Genomic DNA, 21,980 nt, shown 5'->3' with positions numbered 1-21,980 from the left:
CTCACATAAATTTACAAATGTGTGAAAAGGGACGGGCCTTTTCAGTAAGTGGCGGGATACTAGATCCCGTTAGATCCGATGCTGTATGTTACTGATCTACTGCATATTGATAAAACAGAGGTGTTTAAGGCCGGGTTGTTTGATCATTAGTTATAGTTAAAAATCGAATGTTATAACAATTTTAAAAACAATTTTTTTTCTATGAAGAAATAAATACTTTTTCAAATTTTTTACTATTACTGGATACTTTTACTATGACAATAATAGATATGACAACACAATAAATATGACAATATTCTCTTGTCCCAAATCCGTGAACAGCCTCAATTGCGCAGGACAGAATGCTGGGACAATACAAAAATTCGGCTGCAGATCACACGTGAGCTCTGCAAAAATGAATACTCGATGATATTTATTACGAGCGAGTTCACAAAAAATACTTTTTATTTTATACTAAGATGTATTAGAATTGTTAAAGAAAGAACTAAATGATAAATAGTCTCTATTTTCATCAGAAAAAATATGCAGGAGCAACATGTACGCGTCGAGCAAATCTCTATTGTCATAAGGTCCTGTCCGTGCGCGTTCACGAGGACAATGCGGCCGCGCACGGTGGTGGGGGTAATCATTGTTCGGCTGAGATAGCCTTCTCATCTATCTCCATGACAATATCTCGGAACAATGTTTTGTCCTAGAGATCACTCTTTACACATGGACAACGGTCGAGTTCTGGGACAAAACAATATTGTATTATCCATGTTTAAACGGCCTTTTACTAATGATCAAACAACCCGGCCTTAGAGAGGTAAATTAGTATAAAAGTCTTTTTACTATAATTGCTTTATAAAAGTTTAGTGTAAAAGTAGAATAGTATTGCATTTGAAAAACAAATTATTTTCTTCTGTAATTATTACAAACAGCGCATATTTTTAAAACTTTTTTATTACAATAATAATTTTTCCCCACTGGAAATCATCATTTATGTTCCCCTGCCAAGGGAACACTCGTGATAAAATAAAAGTAAATGGTATCTAAACTGTAGTAAGTAGGTACTATTAAACTCCCCGTTATCTGTCTATTCGCACCCAGTATTGCATAGAACACTGCACTGGTATACCAAATGTAACGTAAGGTGATCAGTCTCACATTTCAGAAGTCCAGGGACAGCGAACTACCTTTAAAATTTTGCATTTTATATTGATCTTGCTAGGAATTTAACCAGGCTTCAAGCAATACAAATGTGTCAACCACTGCGCTACGAGCGAACTTATCTCCACTCAATTTTCCTTTTCAGTATTTTTACCTGAGAATAACCATATTTCATGACAAACTCATATTTCAATATACCAACACATAGTAATATGTTTTTGTTTTATTAATTCTGCATGGTTAGTAGTTTAATGTCGTGGGTAATTACAACTAGGTAGTTTTAATATAAGCATTTTTGAGATGACCACTAAAAACACATATGCATTTATTTATTTGACAATTGCAGTCTGCATTACTTTACTTGCTGTTTAACCTATCACGTAATGCAGACTGTCTCTGTATTATATTTGTATCTTCCTCCATAAATGCTACTAATAGTCAAGTCGCGATTCATTAAAATTTAAATGCATGATTGTAGCATTTACGGAGGAGGATAAAAGGGTGTTTTTTTAGTGGGCAACTCACAAATGCTGATTTAGAAGTTACCTAATTGTAGTAATCACCCAGTGATATATCAGTCATAACTTAAACATATTTAACTTTGGATAGCAAAATGTGAGTTATCAAATTTATCTTGACATAATATTTATTTAGAATCGCCTAATTACTTATAATCAATAAGGTTTGACCAAATATTTGATCGCTGCGTACTTAGTACCATTTTGTACATTTGATATTTAGATTTATGAAAACCAGATGGTTTTTGTTAGTATACTAGATATAAAGACTGCCCTTGAACTGGTAACAACTAGACCATTTGCATTATCCGAGTGACTCACTCTTCAAATAATTAAAAGTACTTAAAATCTTAATATTATTCAACCATACATTTGTCGGGTTTCTGGGACAAATTGGTAGCTAGATTTTTTTTTAAGGAGATCTCTTCATAAAATATGTAATATTTAATAAAAACAAAAATAACATTTTATAATAAGTTTAAATTAATTACTCTGCTTGTGGTTTTATTTTAATTGTTGATTTGGGATTACCTTTTAACTTTAAAAGTGCAATATCTATAGTAAAGTGAAATGTAAGTTACCAACTTGTTCCAGCAACCTGATGGTATTTAGAACACTAGTGGTTACACACTTAATTATCAGTTGAATTATTTCATTCCAAAAACACGTACAACTTTCGCTCGGAGAAATTTCTCTTTTGTGGCCCTAAGAGTATGCAATGTCCTGGATGAATATATTAAATTCTCAAAAACGAAAGCCATTTTCAGGAGAAGTGTACAAGTTTGGATTTTGTTTAAGGGTAGAGATCATTGCAGGAAACTGCTGAGAGACATTGCATAGATTTATATACTATTAAGTGCGTTGTCCAGATGTTTATCAAAATTTATGTTTATGTAATAATTTATATTTTTAGTATTCCTTAATAAAATGCATATTTCCACTTTCTATAATGTTGTATCCCAACTCAACACAAGGATTTTGGCCTCAGAATTAGAGATAGGTTTTTTTGTTGTAATATGTAGGTATCTTTAAATGAATAAATAAAAAAAATATGAATGTTTAAACAGGCAGAATAGTGAATGTTACACAGTGCGTAAATTGACTATGTAAACTGGCCAACGACAGGCCATAAGCTCTGCAAGTGCCTAGACTTCAATATTCCCATCTGTAGAATGTTCTCCATCTCTGTTGTAATATAACATTCTTAATAACTCCCTAGAAGTTTAAATCCAGTTTTTGTCTTCCAAAATTTTGACTTACTCAAAATAATGTTTAAAAATTAAATAAAAATAAATAAATAAATGTTTGTGTATTCTCCTCATTCGGGTAATCACTGCAATCAAATAGTAAAAACATTAAGGTATTTATCATCTTAAAAATTACAAGCACCCGGCTCCCCATTTTGTAATTTTATAAGATTAAATGGGTAAAATGTGTAAATGGGTAAAGTAATATTTATAAAAACAACACATCCATTAATTAAATAAAAACAAATAGTAAAGTAACTCCATTTTACAATGTACCTACAAATTATAATATATAATGGTTCAATCTAAATTGTAACATTTTAAATGTTTTGCTAAGCAAGCATTTATCAAAAGTAATAATTAATTAATTGGACTATCAACTATTAAATGCATTAGAGTGATAAATGAATATATTATTTAGATATTTCCTAACACAAAATACTATATGTGTACAGTGACTAATACCAATAAAAATAATGTTTTTACAACCTGCATTTGAAAAATGGGTTAAAAAAAGGATTTTTTTTTACTAAATGTCTACATCACAATACATATGAAAAGCTGAAAAATGTAATATTTTCCTGGGATTCCATTTAACAAAAAAAATACAAGTACTTACATACATCTGTAATTTTTCTGGGTGTTTCATAGTTTTATTATGAACACTTGTTTCAACAAGTTATAAATATTTGAGTGGCTGTGACAAACTCCCACATATCTGCACTGTATGCTAAACTGATTTTTAATGTTTATTTAGAATCTGTTGAGTTTTAAAGGACAGTTTTATTTATTTATTTTTACTGTGTCCAGACGGAATGACAAATACAGTATGTTTATTTATTTTAACACATTATTTACATGATACACAAATCAATTCCTATTTATTTAAACACTTTATGTACATATAAGGGCAGGCATATACTCAAATCGTTTGATTTTAGTAAATAAGTAAATGAACATATTGTAGGTGTATTAGAATATTTTAATTATAAAACAGAACATGGATATTTTTTTTTTGAAATAGAAATTAACCAAATATCTACACTATACTATGAAGAAAAAGGGGAGTGAAAGTGGGAAGGGAAGAAGGAGGATTAAGAAAAACTCAATTATTCAGATAGCGATGTTTCAATCATTATTTAAACGTGAATAAAGAAGGGAGGTTTTTAACAATAGTGGGTAGATTAGCAGCTACTACTGTAAAAAAGGAGGCAAAACAATTAGAGCGGTGAATGAGTATTGAAAAGGTTATCTCGTTATTAGAACGAAGAGATAGCCCATGCAGTGAGTGAGGTGAGAAGAGTATTCCCTACCCAAACAGTTTAATTTGAAAAGATACATAGTAAATATAAACGAAATATTGGTAAAACTGGAAAAGAAAAACACAAATATTCATATAATGACATTTTAATTGTGATTTCAATGAGAATAATGAAGTCTGATATTAGTGGGTATATTATTCCTCAATCGAGCAGCTATTACTAATGTAAAAGAGGAGGCAAAAAAATTAGAGCGGTAAATGAGAAACAGTTCCATGCATGAAATATAGTCAGAATCCTAGACGGGTGTTTTTAATTCGGAAGCTACTTCTAGGTAAAAATTCTGAAAAAGAATTGAACCTAGGGCCTTGGACATCATAGGCAAATGCGGCTATTTGTAAGTTACCAACTAAAAAAAAACTTTTTAATCCTCCATGAATGCTACAATCATACATTCAAATCATCATAATATGACCATGTAATGTGATTTTAATGAATCGCGACTTGCCTATTTGTAGAGGAAGATGCAAATATGTGTTTTTAGTGGGCAACTCAAAAATGCTGATTTTGAAGCTATCTAGTTATAGTATTTTTTTACTAATAAATACGGTAAAATTGTAATCATAAGGTACTGTATCATATAATAATTATACTAAAAGTTTAATTACCATTCACCATCTTTGAAAAACTTAAAAAGGTTTTTTCCATAGGAACAATACCCTACACTAAATATATCTGATACGTGGGAATAACTATTGCCGAGTTCATGAAGTCTGTTTAATACTGCATTACAAGTATACACTGTCCGTGAATTGTTGCTACAAAACGGTGGCATCTGTCTAGTAATTCTTCCAGGCACCCTGAAGTTGATCAGAGATAACAGTTCTGGGCATTCCCATATTGAATTTACAATTTTGAATAAATTTCATAGGTAAATAATATTTTTTCTTCTATCGCTAAGTTTTAACAAATTTAACATTTTTAATAATAAATCATAATTTAAAAGTTCATGACTAATTAGTTCGGTTCGTTTTTTATGGACAAAAATGCATATATTTCGGAACAAAATTAATGAACAGATTAATCAAAGTATTGTCCATCTCTGGCTATTACTTTTTCCCACCTCTCAGGCAATTTTCGGATTTCATCTCAAAAAAATGTCTCGTCTTTTGAGGCAATCCAAGTTAGGAGCCAATTTCCGATTTCTGCAAAAAAAGTGAACCGGTGACCTGCCAAATTATGCTGCATCCATCAGAACAACAGCAGTAGTCAGAATGAGCAATGTCCAGCGAATACGGCAGGTGCGGTAAAATATCCCACTTCAGCAATTCCAAATATTTTTTTTACGACTTTTGCGACATGAGGTCGAGCGTTATCATGCAGAAGAATAACTTTGTGTCATGCCTTTGTTCGTATTCTGGCTGTTTTTCTCGTAATCTCAAACGAATCAGTTGTAGCATAGGCTAAACACACTAAAAACACCGGTATAGACCGGTCACCATAATTGGAATAATCAGCGCGCGTGTATGAGAAATTGTATGAATGTAGAGAAAGTTAGGTATGTGTGTAAAGACAGAGTGATGTGGCGTTCTATCATCTCTACCTATCCCTACGGAGGAATGGCTTGATGGTTTGTTTGACCCATTTAAATAAAATAAGCGATAAAGTGAGTTGGAATAAATTCGAAAAGAAAAATTATTTAAATTTATTTCAACAGAGAGGGAAAAAATTTTGAGAAGGGAATATGGAAGTCTAGGCATTTACAGGGCTTATGACCTGTCATTGGCTGGTTTAAGTGGCCACTTTACACACTGTGTAACATTCACCATTCTGCCTATGTTTGAACATCCACATTACCTCAACTCTTCCATCTGTTGACTTTTGTGAAGTAAAAGAGCTGCTGTAAAAGAAGAAGTATAAAAATTGAAAAATTGTTTTCAGGCGTTGCCTAGTAGGTGATTTGGTTCAGCCGGATGAATCTCACCCACGTGATAAAGGTTTCAACTTAAACCAGCCAATGACAGGTCATAAGCCCTGTAAATGCCTAGACTTCCATATTCCCTTCTCAAAAATTTTTCCCTCTCTGTTGAAATAAATTTAAATATGAACAACTCCCTAGGGAGGAAATCCAGCCAGTCTGCAAGCATTTGGACATAATCAAACATTGTTGAAAAATGATTTAGTTCACAAATTTAAAGTTTAGTTCATTTTATTGTCTCCCAGTAAGACACATTATTTTTTGTTTTATATTTTATAAAAAGTATAAATCAATAAAACAAGAATGAAAATGTCTAAAATTTATCACAGTCATTTCTGAAATATTCATAAAACAATAGTTTATTAATTTTCCTTGCTTTTCTCCTTTTTCTTTTTCCACTTAACGTTGTGTACAGTAGAGGCTGTAAAAAAATGTAACTGCCATTTTAAAACAGTTTCAAGAAAATAAATAAATACTTTCAAAAAAACAAAAACAAAATGACCAGGGGCAGAAGTAAATAAAATGAACTGCACTAAACTGTTTTTTTAAAAATGTCTTCATGAAACAGCTTAATTTGTGAAATGGTAACTGTTACAGCTAATCTTATAAAAAAAAACAAAATGCCCTTCTCTAGTGTGTAGTAATATTTTTCATAAAAAAATAACAAACACAAAAACAATTTACACATTGTTTAATTGGTAAAACTTTATTAGCAAGAAAACAGAACATAAAATAATGAATAGAACACTTAAGGTTGAACTTGCCAAAAAAAAGGTCTGGCTCTCATGTTTGGCAAGTATGCAAAATAATCTAAAGAAGAAACGAAATTCAATAAATAAATAAGTAATTTAAATAATTTTAAAATTAAGAAAACATAACACTTAAAAAAAAACAAAATTCATAAATATACACATGTGTATTTAATTTTATGTTAAAGTTAATTATCTGATTTTTCATAATTTATTTCTTCCTGTAGATTTTATGGTAAATGATTGAAAATTTTTTTTCCTATATAAGTATAGTGATGTTTGGCCGTAGTAGTTTTTATTATCTGTTAGAGCGAGGAATCCTTTTTGTAATAAGATCCTATTGGAAGCTTTCCTTATGCACCTGAAGCATACAACACTTTCCGTAAATATCCTCCAATCTCAAAAAATTAAACTTTCTGTTTGAAAAGTTTGGTAGTTGAGAAGAGTAGTATACATAGAATTTTTCTATTTTTTTTGTAAAACATTTAGGGGTCAAAAATAAGCGTTAAGAGCCCTTCCAACTATTGCTTATTAAATAATTTACTGTACTAAAGTATAATGAATCAATGTTTAATATATGAAATTGATTTTTACACTTTCCACTTGGTTGAACAAAAATAAATTTATAATAATCGATGTTTGTCCATTTGATTTATTTTTTACATTAGTACCTACCGTTTTATTTCGCAGATTTTTTAGTTTATAGAAGTTTGTCTCTGGTCCCTATCAAATCTTTAATCCGTGGAATCTGCATGACCAAATCTTTTTCCTGCCTTCTCGCATTTCATGTCTGTAGTCTGTGATTTCACTTTTGACGTTTTGAATTTGAAATCTGTGGTTTTGCCTGTGGCGTTCTTAGTTCTTAGTTCTGATTGGCTTTTCATTTGTTTTTTTTTCTTCCGTTTTTTGTTTTGTTCGCGCTCTCTGTCCTAGAATCACTTTGAATTTAAGACATTTTAGTTGTTTTTTAAAATCAGTTAAATTGCAGTTTTCAATATTGGTTTTGCATTTACTTATGGTTTGTGTCTGCGTGAATGAATTCATCTTCATTCTTGTTATATATTTTTTCTCTGACTAATGTAACAATCAAATGTTTATTAAATAGCAACTGATCGGAACCGTATGAAAATGGAACCGGATGAAATAGAATTTTTGGCCGAAAATAAACACGTGAAGATTATTCCAAACTTCAGCTATGACAAGATATTTCTCATTTCTGGTGAACTGGGGCCTTTTGTCGCCGGTTTGCCGGTTTCTACGCCTATTTGGCTGGCTGTGATGTTTAAAAACAAACAAAAATGTAGGATTGTGCCGCCAGATTGGATGGATTTGGATATTTTGAATGAAATAAAAGAGGAAGAAAAACGTTCAAGGTAAGATACCTTTCATTTTGAATTTCAAAAACATTGATTAGACATTTCAACTTCTGAAGAATTCAACACAGTTTGTACTGTAATGAGATAGATAACATTTTATAGAAGGGAAACATCTATAGGGCTAATAATCTGTCCCTTTTTAATTAATAATTAAGTAAAATTCCTCTCTGACTGTGTGACATCATGACCTTTCTGGTCCAAATGTTTTCAGACAAGGACGGCATTTCACCCCATAAAGTATTTATTTCCATGTTGGGGTTTTATTGTTAGGTTCTTCACAAAAATGCCGAACGAACACTACATGGTAGAAGCGAAATTGTTGTTGTGTGTGGCTGCTGAAGATATTCCCCATTCAGACGAGATTCGCACTGCTGTCAAGGATATTTGGGACATTCGAATGTCAAAGTTAAGGACATCAATGGATGCACTCATGAAGTCCGGAGGAAGCTATGGTAGACTGGATCACCTCACCTTGATGGAAATAAACTCTGCCAAGCCGTTACTTCCGTATGCTATGGATCAACTTTACAGATTACAAAAGGTACACTATCCAGTGATGTATAATTAACCCTTCCCTAACTGTATTTAAAAAATCCGCATCTTCCTGTGCTGTGTGGTCAAAACACAAGAAAAAAATTAGAGATTTAACCTGTTTTGTGCTGCTAAGTATTGCTACGGGAGTTTTCAGCGGGTCAAGAAATTTTAGGCAACTTTTAGAAAAGATAACACCTAAAATAAATATTTTGAAAACACAAATGACAAAAAAGATGCATAAAAATTTACCTAATAAATACACTATGTGTCATAAAATAAAATAAATAAAACAAATTTGTTTTTAACCACTAATTTTTTATTTATTTTTTCCACCGACCGGTTTCAAAGCAAACAAGCTTCTTCGTCAAGGTTTACGCAAATAATAAATTAGTTCCTATTTTATTTTTATCATGTTCACTAAATACTACACGTGGACCGAATATATCAAGTCTTTTTTTCCTTACAAGGATAAAATATTAAAACAAAAACGCAAACTTATAAATAAATATTTATATTCTACTCCCACAGTAAATAAAGCAAACCCACCTAAACTATGGAGGCGGATTCTTTTTATAAATGACATTTTTTCAAAACAATTATCTAATTCCCTACCATCAAACATTAAACCGGCTTTCTACACAACTAATAATATAGGAACATTGTTAAAAAAGTATAGAGACAAAGTCCATAAATATATTAAATCTAGGATATACCAATTAAATTGTAATGATTGCAATTCAATCTACATTGGAAAAACTAAAAAAAACTTTAATATTAGAGTAAAAGAACACTTAAGATGTTTAAATAATAATCATTTTTCTGAATTTGCAAATCATCTGATATGAAATAATCATAACTTTAATAAAGACACTGGATTAAAAGTACTTCATGTTGAAAATAAAATATTAAAATTAGGCTACTTAGAAATTAAAAAAGTGATTCATAATAAGAAACAAATAATTAATAACCAAATAAACAATATTTCTTTTAGTCCTCTCCTGTCTAGCTTCGAAAATATTGATATCAAATTACCACCCTTGTAAGGAAAAAAAGACTTAATTTATTGGGTCCATGTGTAGTATTTAGTGAACATGATAAAAATAAAATAGGAATTAATTCATTAGTTACGTAAACCTTGATGAAGAAGCTTGTTTGCTTTGAAACCTTTCGGTGTAAAAAAAAATAATCAAAAATTAGTGGTTAATAACAAAGTTAGTGCTTCAAATATAAACTTTACACTATGTGTCATTTAAGACACCATTGTCTCAGAAAATTGCAATTAAAATTTTCATAAAATGGTAGGGTTGTCACTTGCCACATACATTCATCATTGTATAATTCATACATTATATCTTTAATAATAATAATAATTATGGATAACTTATGTAGCGCCATTTTCGTAATATAATACCTCAAAGGCGCTTTACAAAGTGATTATATAAAGATATAAATTTAATTTTAACTTTTTAATTTAAGAAAAATAATGTACTTTGTCACAACATGCTAAGAATTTATTCAAATGATTTAGAGAACAAATGGGTTTTAAGTTTCTTCCGAAACATCACTTCACTCTCACAGTTTCGGACCTCTGCTGGGAGAGCATCCCATGCCGTAGGGCCTGCGACCGCAAATCTTTATACATTGTATATATCATACATTCATATTCTCCATCCATTTTGAGTCCGTCAAATCAAACTAGATTTTTTTCTCCAAATTAAATAAAAATATATTTAGCCACTGAAACAATAATTGAAAACTCTTTTTACAAACTGAAAATTAATCTTTAACACATTGTATTTACATCCCGATAATAATAAAATATACACAAACTCGCGCATTTCACTTTGTCCTTGGTTCGATTCCCGGGAGGATCGACATGAAACATTTGTTTATAAGGTGGTTTTGTATTTCATAGTGCCCATTGCACTATCAGATGCGGATAAGGGTTTGACGATGTTGACAAAATGACGTTTCGATAATGTACTGAATATTTATTTTGAAAAGTGTGAAAAATTTGGTTTGTCATGACATCAGATTTTAAAATTGTGCATCACAACAGGCCAAGAGGCCTAATAGGAGTGGTGAATTACAGCACAGAATACTTACCGAGGCATTAGAAAAATCTCATCAGGATTTTGCGGTTTTTCAACCGGGAAACGAACCCAGAATCCCTGCATGCCTCTTAGCTATCCCATCACAAGAACTTTAAAGTTCAAATATTATTTTTCAAACATAAAAATATTTAAATTATAATGTTAAAAATCTCCGTAAAATGTTTCCGATTTTTCTGTTTTTCAGACAGTGCAGACATCAATTCCATCATCAGGAGTCAACAGCTCCATGTCGTTCAGCAACCCAAACATGTCCTTCAGCTCGCAGTGAAGATCCGGGATACGGAAACCAGGAATTGGATTCTGCAGTTTGCATATCATATTTACAAACTGTAAAGAATGTTATGCACTTCGTCAGGTCCAAGGGTTGTGAATCTACAACCGTTTTACAGGACATTAATTTTTTAAACAGTCAATACTGATAAATTACTAATCATCGTGGTACTACACCGATACACCAAATGTAGCTTATCATGATCATCTGTAAAACAAATATAAGGTTATCATTCTTCTTCTTTTCCACATCCGCTTCTAAGTGGAGCATGTGTACATCACCAGTTGCCTCCAGGACACCCTATAGCCAGCCAGCACTCTTGCCTCCTCCCACGTTAATCCAGCGCCCCTTAGTTCCGCCGAATAAAGTCGAAAGATCATCATCGATTGCCTTCCAGGACGGCGTGAGCTCGCAGGTTTAAAAAACAGGCGGCTTGGGTTAAGGTTCTCCTGAGGCATGCGTAGCACGTGTCCAAGCCAGGTCTTCAATGTTAGTTATAAAATTGAACCACCTTATGCCTAATACTCTCCTTAAGCACTTACTACCAAAACTCAGAAGTTTGGTGTTCTGCACTTTGCTAAGATGCCAAGATTCGTACCCGTATAGGAGTACTGGCATTATATAAGAGTTGAATAATCGGCATTTCGTTTTGACCGAGTATAGACTAGAGTTCCAGACAGCACGCATCATGTTAAAAGTTGCTCCAGCAATTCCTGGGCGGGTTGCGAGCTCTCTGTGCTGTGCTTCCATCCTCAGTTATGTAGCTGTCAACTTTCTCGATCCTCTGTTCATTATTATAGAGAGGCTGATCAGACTCGGGACAGGATTTGTTGCCCATAATCTGAATCTTTTTGGTATTAATATTAAGACCCAGACATGGAGTTTTTCTGCAGTTTCTCAACAATTTCCTAAAAATCACCAACAGACTTTTTAAGAAGAAACGCATCGTTTGCATACTCCAAATCGCACAGCATGGTAATCATTATTGAGAAGAAAACATAACATTTTAAGAATAATTTATTCCTCAATATTAATGCCTCCTTCAAAGTAATCACCATCAGATATAATATATGTACTTTTATTTTTATTTATTTATTATACAGCACAAGTGCCTTTTACAATTTAAAATATAACAATATAATGTGTTAGTTAGATGTACAAAAATTAAAAACTAAAAAACAATATTAAAACATGGATATAAAAAGATTTTTTTTTTTTTTTTTCTCATCCTGGAAACATTTCTTGAGTGCACTTTTTGGCCTTCAATTTCATTAGCGATTTCGTTTTTATGTCCTCTGACAGATTAGTTATTAAACATGTTTGCAGTGCTTTTGAATGAATTTTATTTCAAATTTCATTTGTCATACAAATATAGTTTATTTGAAAATGTTTGGTCACTCATGCATATAAGCAAAGATTTATTGAATATTTGAATGGACCGTACCAATCTAGTTTGAACATAAATGGGCTCTTGCAATTATATATTTAAATTCTAAATTCAAATATTCCATATATTTTTTCATCAAACCTAGTTATATGTGTTAGTTTTTAATTAACCCCAAAGAAGGTATAGTTTTTTGTTGGTTATTAAATTATAAAAAATAAAGTCTTACACAAAAAATAAAAACAAATGATTTTTCAAACTTTTTTTAATACAACAATCTTACAAGTAAATTTATGATAAATAAATATAAAAAATATAAAATGAATAATACATGTGTTTTCCACAGATTACTTGATAATACTTTCTTATCTTAATATCTTAAATTTTCTCGTCGGTTCTGAAATTCATTCCACCCAGGTGGTATAGGTCGTTAATTTTTCATTTAGATATATTTTCCCGTCGGAGTCTGAAAGGCTTAAATATTTTGGGGTAATATTTCCTTTAATTTTCTTTTGGCTCATCACCCTTTCTTTAGCTTCCTTAGTGTTGAACGGTGACAATTTTCTTTGCGGGGTTTGTATAGATATTTATAAAATCGTAAGATCGCTACAATCTAGTTTATCGAGTAATAACTTGACAGCAGCTTTAGGGTTTTCATTTTTTTAAAGTGATATTAAGTGATCTCAAGGCATAATTTGACCAAAAATGCTTGATGCGTCAATCGTTAAATGACGATTCCTTGTCATCAACATCGTCACAGTTATAAATACGTACATTTCAACTGTACTGGTTTCATTCCATCTTTGTAGGCGAGATTTTTGTGATGGTGCTGTTTTTTCTATAGTGAATGATATTTATTAGTTTCTATAGACATTTTTGACATTATGTCATGATTTAGGAAATGCAAAAAAAATCTGCTTCGATTAAATTAGAAAATTGAGTAATACCTGAGAAAAAGACATCAAATTCATGGATAAAGGGAACAAAAGTACCAAATGTCCAGCCAGGTACAGATTGAATCTCGGTCGGAGTTGAAGAACAGTCATCTATAGCAGCAGTACCACTAGATGTGGACGGTTGAGCTAATGTTTGAACGTCGGTAGTTGATAAAAACATGTCGGTTGGAGTGGCAATCTCAGGGGCATCGCTTTCATATTGATAATCGTCTTTAACATGAAAGGATTCATCGTTACTTACTTCAAAATCTGAATCAGAATCTAGCAAAGTGTTTTCAATCTGGTCATCACTTGAAAATCGGTTAGACAAATTGAGATTTTATTATTATTTAGGTATATAAGATTTATTGTATTGAATTACAGCCTAAAATATTATTTTTATAAACACGATACGCACTTATTATTAATGTAGTAGTTATTATTAAAAGTTGTTATAATTATAAATAAAATTATTTTAATTGATCAGTACAAAAATAACACAAGGTACATAAAGATAAGGTAATAGGACACGCGATATACCGGACGAGGTCACCGCCGAGCGGGAATGGAAATCTTTTATAATATAAACAAATATGATTCTTGGAATCATCCAGAGATGTTATTTACCAACAAATGTGCAGGGAATATTTTAATACAAACATTTTGGCCATCTATCGTGTACTTATCAAAGTATCAGCCTGTAAAGTCGAAAATGTCTAAAGACAGTTGCCGCGTCACGTCAAGTTGACCACAATATTTAGATCAAACTCACTTTAACCACTTTTATTAAGCGTAGAAACTCAATGCAGGGCTTTGTATTAACACACTTTCTGAAATTCACTTTTAACTTAGATAATACCGTTTTGCGTATTCGAATCACTAATGTTTTGACAGAAGTATTATTGTAGTAATGAAAGTTAAAAGGTCCAATGCTGAGGTCCAACCATAGTGCTTCATGGTGAGAATTACTTGTACTTGGTGCTCAGTTTTATTTGTAATTGTTCTCCATTTAATATATTGTTGGCTTATATAGCTGTCCCACCACCTTTCCTGTTAGTTCGATCATTTCTAAAAATGTTATAGCCGGGAATATGAACTATCGAATCTGTAATGTTAGGATTTAACCATGATTCGGTTGTAATAATGATTGATGGCTTGATTTTATTTATTTGTTCTATCAGTAAATTGAGTTTGGCCATGAGTGATGCTAGGTTTGTATAAAGGATGCGAATATTGGAAATAATTTTCATTGGTTCTGGTTTTTTGGGGCGATTCTGGTGGTTTCATTTACACTGATAATCTTCGGTGTGCCAAAAAAATATTTTATTGTAATTATAATTGGATTCTCCTCTCTCCGTCTGCTCACACAATTCCTTTCTTAATTTTAGTATATGTTCATGTTCCATCGGCGTTTGGTCTCCTTTAATGGACTTTGCTTTTTTGGTTTTATGTCATATTTCAAGATATATTGGGCATCCTCGGGACGCTTTGGACGCAGTTTAGTAGATGTACCTACCCGTTTTCCGAGGCGTTTGTCCGAGTTGGTCTTCAGTTCCGTTTTCCTAGCGTTAGATTCATGCACATCAAACATTATGATATTTCGAGATTGTCTTTTCCGTTCTTCTAGCTCTGCTATCACATCATTAACGTTGTTACTACTGTGATTGTTTTTGAGTGTCGAAACTTCCTCTTGCAGGTCTTTTAACATTTAATGAGTATGGGTATTCCCTCCTTCCAGTCTGTGAAATGGAATTGCAGAACTCTGCTTTTGAGTTGGAGGCATTTAACTTCCGTAGCTGTCAATCCACTACTAATATGTACCACAAACATAACTTTTACACCCATCACACGTAGCTTTGTTTGCTTCACCGATTAAATCCACTTTACATTGAATACATGAAGACACCTTGTTTATCTCCTTAACTTCCTTAGCTTTATTTTTATTTATATGAATTGATTAAAAAAAAATTATTGCAATACACTTTTTCGAAGAAAACAATAAAAAAACCTTCTCAAAAGCAAACACTATATCGTCGTTCGGCATGCAACACCGCGTAAGCGATATGAAACAAAATGTTCAGGAGAGCGAATAAAGTTGTTATTTACATAAGTAATTAATAAAATTTTTTTTTTTGCTTTTTAAATACCTGTATGTTTATTTTATTGGTTTTTAATTCAGAAATAATTTTTATTCGGGTATTGTAATTGTTACGTTCACATTCGCGGTTGTGTCATTTTTTTAAAGCCAAATAATTGCACATTCATTAATTCACTCATCATAATTACTATTTATTTTTAATTACTGTTAAATTGGAGACCTAAACACAATTTACAATTGAAAAACTGCTCACGTGAGGCGTACGTTCGGTGTGCTGTCAAAAATACACTCTTGTACTATATAATCTGTGAATACACTATGGCCGCCATGACACATTCGCGGGGTTGCAGTGCAGACAACATACGCGGTGTTACATTTTGCCCTTAAAAATGACAATTAATAAAAATATTTGACATTCTGGGTATGCACATTTATGGAGAAAAAGATAACGAATCGAATGGTATCAAAAAATCACTTTAATAAAATGTTGAATTCGCGGTGTTGCATGCCGAACGACGATATGTCACTTATTAATATTTAAATTCTCCACAAATTAATGTATTACACCAATTAAGAAATTGACCAAATTATATTTAATTAATATTTTTCACAGAGCAGAACAAAGAAGCCTTTTTGACAGTAGATATAATTGTTGCAATATTCTAATCTAAGATGATAGTCATTTGGGGCTATGTCTGGGCTGAATCCAAATCTGGCAATGAAAGCGGTTGTTGCGTGGGCGGCGTGACAAGCGTTATCATGAGGCAAAAACACTCCCTTCATCAACATGCCCCTTCTTTTGTTTTTAGTTGTACAGAGAAGGTTCTTCAAAGTCTGACAATAGCGACCGGCATTTATTGTTGTGCCGATAGGCATAAACTCGCGCAACAATAACCCCTCCCTGTCCCAAAATGCGCTCGCCATCACTTTGCCGGTAGACAATTTTTGTTTAAACTTTCGCAGCTTCCGCAAATCTGTATGACACCTTGTTCCTTTTTCTCTAGCGTCGTGTAGTGTACCCAGGTCACGTCCTAAGTCACAATTGAGTCAAAAAATTCCTTGCCATCGATGTAGCACACAAGAAATTCGCGGGCTGCTTCAACCCGATATTGTTTGTGATCTTCGGTGAGCATTTTTGGGACCTACCTTGCGCAGACCTTGTGGTATTCCAAATATTCTGTCAAAACCTTATCAATGGTGGTTTTACTGACATCAGGGATCATGTCACAGAGCTCACGAAACCGTCGCCCATCGATGTGCAAGCATTGCCTTTTCCACTTTTTAATTTCTTGATAACGGTCCGAATATGTGACAATCCAGATCACTGGAGTTCGGATAAACGAAGTTCTACTGAAATTATATTTTTTAAATCTGACTCAATAATTGCTTCATTTTCTGAATCAGAATATTTGTGTGCTTAAAGCTCGGGTTTCCTAGGACAGCGGTGCCCGTATTTTAACGGCCGTAGTGAACATTAATGCGGTTGACAGCCGTCGTAACGGTGACTAGAGAGTGGTTTCCTATAAAAATGGTGTTGATAACACCGTTAAAAAATAAAACCACTCTCTAGTCACCACTACGACGGCTGTCTACCGCATCACCGTTCACTACGGCCGTTAAGATACGGGCACCGCTGTCCTAGGAAACCCTAGCTTAACCCATTGCAACATAAAGCCGGCGGATCGCCGGCTTTGTGTGTCAGTGACAAATTGACCTTGACCGGCGATTCGCCGATTTGTCTTTGAAGTGATTTTTTTTACAATAAAACTGAATGACAATAACTGAATTCATAAAAATGACATAAATAAGTTTATTTCGGCCACTGATTTCATAATAAAATGTAATAATCACAATTTATTACAAAATATTAATTTAGTCTTAATGTTTTTGTAATAAAACAATGTGTCTAAATTAAATAGTGTGTTGTATGAACAAATTATGTCATCTTTATTAGTGGTGCAGTGGGTTAATGCGTATTTTTAATGTGATGCGCATGCCCATATTAGTTTTATAATTGAAAGTTGTACCTGTTGTGAAAATTTACAAAATGTAAGATTTCTACTCAGAATCCCTGTAAAATACATGTAATATATTTATTTATTTTATTATAGTATGTAATTGTAAGCCTAATAAATGTTTAATTTTTCAAATTGTTTATTTATTTAGCATGTACATATTTTATATGGACATTGGCATATAAACTATATTAATTGGCAATAAATGCTGTTTTTAAAAAATAAATAAAAGACATATGTTAATATAAATGTTTAATTTGTTATTTATTTGTTTGGGATACAAAATAGTCTTAATTCGAAATAATATACACATGAATGTCTTAAACAAGATTGCATTTTGCACACGGTTATTCTCATGTTTACAAGAATAAAACTGGAAATACAAACATATTTTAGAACTAAATATCGTACACAGATGGTATTTAATAGACACCGCCTTGTTCACTATCCTACTATATATTATTATGACTGATTATGAAGTACTTTGCAGAGGGAATTATACAAGTTTTTGTGCAAAGTATTCTAAACAACCTTTGGTTTATCTCCAGCTAATATATTAACTTGTCTGATATAAAAATACCATTCCAATATGCGGCCATTATGTCAGAGAACTGAACTAGTTATTATCTCTAATATATTATAAAGAATTGTAGATTAACAAGTCAAAATCTTGAATGAATGAAGAAATACAAAATATGTACAGATTAAAATTATTTTCTTCGTGACGTGGCATAAATTTTGGTGTTCATTTAGAAACAAAAAATAAATGTTACAAAATAAACTTTTCGGGACAAGCTTCATCTGTTCTAGTTTGCAAAACAATACATTGAATAAATTATGTAATGTAATGACTCCAATGAAGATCTTTTAGGTATGCTTTTATACCAAAAGATCTTATTATCAATTCATTTATAATTTTTTAGCAAACTACATATATAATTAATATTTAATGCTGACTTGTAAATCTATAACTATCAGTTCTCGTCTCACTTGACATGTAAAATAAGATATTTATCTAAATAATAAAACATGATTACCGTTTCGCTCGAATGTATCTCAAACAATCTTAACTATTTATAAGTAAATTAATAAATCGATATGTACATTCACTATCATTATGATTGTTTAGTATTTACAAATGGTATTAAACCTTCTCCACAAATAAGCAGTCTTACTGCAGAATATATTACACAATGAACGAACATTAACTAAAGTAAGAGATCTCAATAAACTATGTTAATAAATATTATTAATTTTCACTGACAAATTATGTATATTTGTGTGAACCTTTAATCGTACAAAAATAAACAAGCTAATAATAACGATTTCAATAAATCGCTTCTGGGTTTAACATTCTTACAGAAATATTATGTAATATACATAATTCAGAATTAAAAGGCTTTAATTGAAATTCATGGTTTGAAATTTGTTTGACGTAATATCATAGGGTGGGTAATTAATACAACTAGGTAACTTCAAAATCAGCATTTTTATTTACCCACTAAAAACATATTTTTATCTTCCTCCATGAATGCTACATAGGCAAGAAGTGATTCATTACAATTATTACATTATGATGATTTTAAAGGTCTATTTGTTGCATTCATGTAGCAGGATAAAAGTATGTGTTTTTAGTGGCTAACTCACAAATGCCGATTTTGAAGTAACCTAGTTATGAAACCCTGCGTTATAATGAGTGTATGTAATTTCATAAAAATGAAATAGACTTCTAAACTGTTATAAAGCACAAACTCGACTAAGATACTTTTTAATTAAGTACTTGAATTTATGAGAGCAAATTTAATTTCATCACAACATTTAAAAACCAATTTTTAATCAGATTGTGGTACCGTGGCTAGTGTTGCGGACTCGCGGATCAGAGGTCCGAGGTTCGAACCCCACTCTACTCCAACTTGATCTCCATTTTCTAATAGTGAGTTATTTACGACTCGTTGAAAATGGCCACCAAAGTTAAAATATTTGGGTTAATGATAATTTTAATTTTATTCTGATAAGAATGCTAATATTTCTTTTTAAAAAACAAAAAAAAAACAGAATAATAAAAAATAAAACTCCTCTCAAACCTCTCTCTAAAGCGAAATATTTTCTAGACTGCTACTATTTTGCTGGGATCTACTTTGACTCGAAGGAACATGACATCGTCCTTCACAAAGTGGCGTTTCTTGATCATCTCGTGAGAGACAAACCTCGGGAATCCGAAGCCGAGGGTATCCGGTTCCTTGCTGGGCCGTTGGAAATTTTTCCATGAGGGGTCAGGGATGAAGCTTTCTACAATATTGCAGGCCTTCTCGGGGCAGGAGGTCTGGTCAAACAGGGTGAAGGAGACGGAGTGAGAGAATGGCCAGCGCAGAAGTGCGTCGTACTCTCCGGGTAAAATTTTGATGTAGACTGATACGTGACTAGCTTCCCCTGCTCCATTACCATTCAGGAATACAGAAGCCTGTGAAAAAAAGAAACAATAATTAATGAAAAAAAAAGTAATTAAGTGTTCAAATGCTTCTTTGATGAATTAATTAAAATATACAAAAGGGGTACTGAAAGTAGATCTCAATCCTGCAAGGTGAAAAAATCCCAATAACAAATAAGGGAAATAAAAATATAATAATGTAATCATTTATTTTATCCATAGATGTTATTTACATAGAAGTCTTTTATTTTATTTTATCCTTTACCTTATCTCACAAGTGGCGAGGTTTTCAACTATACCGGGCATTTCAAACAAGCACCACGAAACGTACACAACACTTAGCTGACTCATAATGGTGTCAATTCCTTTTCACCAGATCAGGGTAAGTACTCTGCATGTGCGAAACTGCGATCGCACCGGTGCGATGGAAAGAAATACTAACAGAACATGCTTTCTGGATATGCCTCGTAATTGAAAGCTTATCACGACTTGATAAAATAAATACTGAATTGAGGCTATTTACCTGGAGCTTGTAGCCGTACTGGCTGGTGTAGAAGGGTGGTGAGATGAGTTCGGTGCCGTCCTTGGATTTGGCTTCGTGCATCTTGGCCGCCCAGTCCGCCACCTTCCAGATGAGCGTGCCCGAATAGTTGAGGGACAGGCGAGCCAGCGAGGCCTTGAGGGACCCCAGCTGCTGCTGCTGCCGCGCCGCCAAGGCTGCCACGAGTGTAAGGTGCGCTGCGCAGCTCTCCTCCAGGTGGCGCTCCAATGCCGAGCGGGAACCCTGTACGCAAATGACATTCAATTATTGAAAAAAGGAATATTTACAAACTAAAATGTTTTGTAATACAAGGGAAAAAGTGTGATTTTTACAGTAAAGTTCGTTTATTAATTTTGGCTTTGTCCAGTTTTTATTTATTTATTTTAAATCTTAAAATTTTAGTGCACACATAAAAATATTCTTATGTCTTGATTGAGTTGAAATTAATTTTTTATCTTCATAAATGTTTTTCCTATTTCTTTTTTACTACAGTTAAATCGAATTATGTGATTGTTATTATTCTAAATGGGAGTCTGATTTTTCTCTTGTGTTATGTTTATGTTCAAGTTGACTTTAATTTTTTTTTTCAAAATTCTGTGGTTATTTTAGAATTAGTAATAATTTTATAGACAAATTAAAAAAATATACCACATTTTTTTCCCTATAGGTATGTGTACTCTGGAACTTCGTTTTACAAATATGTTTTTCAAAATAACACGGCCCAATAGTAAAATAAAAAATTGAACGTTCATTTAACTAATATCGCTACTACAATCATGCCATTTCTCCGTAGGGGTAGGCAGAGAGGACGGACTGCCGCACGTATATCCTGGCATACATTTCTAGCTTCTTCCACATTCATATATCTGCCTGCTTTTGACATGACCAGGCTTAAGATTTCGGTTTGTCTCCTCATGCCACGTCTTCCTCGGTCACCCTTATGCCACGTTACTGTTCATTCTTGCTATTTATACCTGTTTTACCATCCTTTCGTCATCCATTCGTTCTACATGTCCAAACCATCTCAGTGACCTTTCTTAATCTTATCAATTATACCCTGACTCAGATTTACACTCTCGCCTGATTTCATAATTCGTAACTCTGTCATACATTGATTTCCCACGCATTCGTCTAAGATATCGCATTTTGACCGCATTCACTCGGCTTTCATCCTTCCTCTGCCAGTTCCATATTTCACTTCCATACACAGTAATAAAATTATTGTATTCGTTATTGGAATGTCCCACATCACCTTTTTACCTTATTGGCGTAGAATATATTTTATGATAGCGATAGTGAATAATCTTTGTTACGATTTTTTTACATATTGTGATGTCACGGTATATATATTTTTTTTAAATGAGGAACAATAAATAGTAAACAT

General features: G+C 32.5%; 2 protein-coding genes across 3 annotated transcripts in view; one reads left to right on the top strand and one right to left on the bottom strand.

Moving 5' to 3' along the window:
* The first annotated feature begins 1,756 nt into the window (after positions 1-1,756).
* Positions 1,757-21,617, top strand: Psf2 (DNA replication complex GINS protein PSF2-like protein). The gene is made up of 4 exons (XM_088240818.1): positions 1,757-1,764; positions 8,006-8,273; positions 8,547-8,817; positions 11,109-21,617. The coding sequence occupies exons 2-4, from the start codon at positions 8,023-8,025 to the stop codon at positions 11,190-11,192; spliced, it is 606 nt and encodes a 201-aa protein (XP_088096944.1). The 5' UTR covers positions 1,757-1,764; positions 8,006-8,022; the 3' UTR covers positions 11,193-21,617.
* The window catches only part of Traf4 (TNF receptor associated factor 4), a 33,819-nt gene continuing 29,705 nt past the window's right edge, over positions 17,867-21,980 (bottom strand). For both annotated transcript variants that reach the window (XM_088240816.1, XM_088240817.1), the window contains exons 4-5: positions 20,579-20,839; positions 17,867-20,088 (exon numbers count right to left, since the gene is read on the bottom strand). In XM_088240816.1, coding sequence (XP_088096942.1) covers positions 19,735-20,088; positions 20,579-20,839 — 615 coding nt within the window. In that variant the 3' untranslated portion in view covers positions 17,867-19,734. The remainder of the gene's footprint in view (positions 20,089-20,578; positions 20,840-21,980) is intronic.

The sequence above is a fragment of the Micrasema longulum genome, unplaced genomic scaffold, assembly GCF_059751315.1.
Source record: "Micrasema longulum isolate JH-2025_06_02 unplaced genomic scaffold, ASM5975131v1 h1tg002613l, whole genome shotgun sequence".
In the NCBI taxonomy this organism is placed as follows: domain Eukaryota; kingdom Metazoa; phylum Arthropoda; class Insecta; order Trichoptera; family Brachycentridae; genus Micrasema; species Micrasema longulum.
Note: the sequence above shows the minus strand (reverse complement) of the source record. Positions and strands in the feature narration are given on the sequence as shown.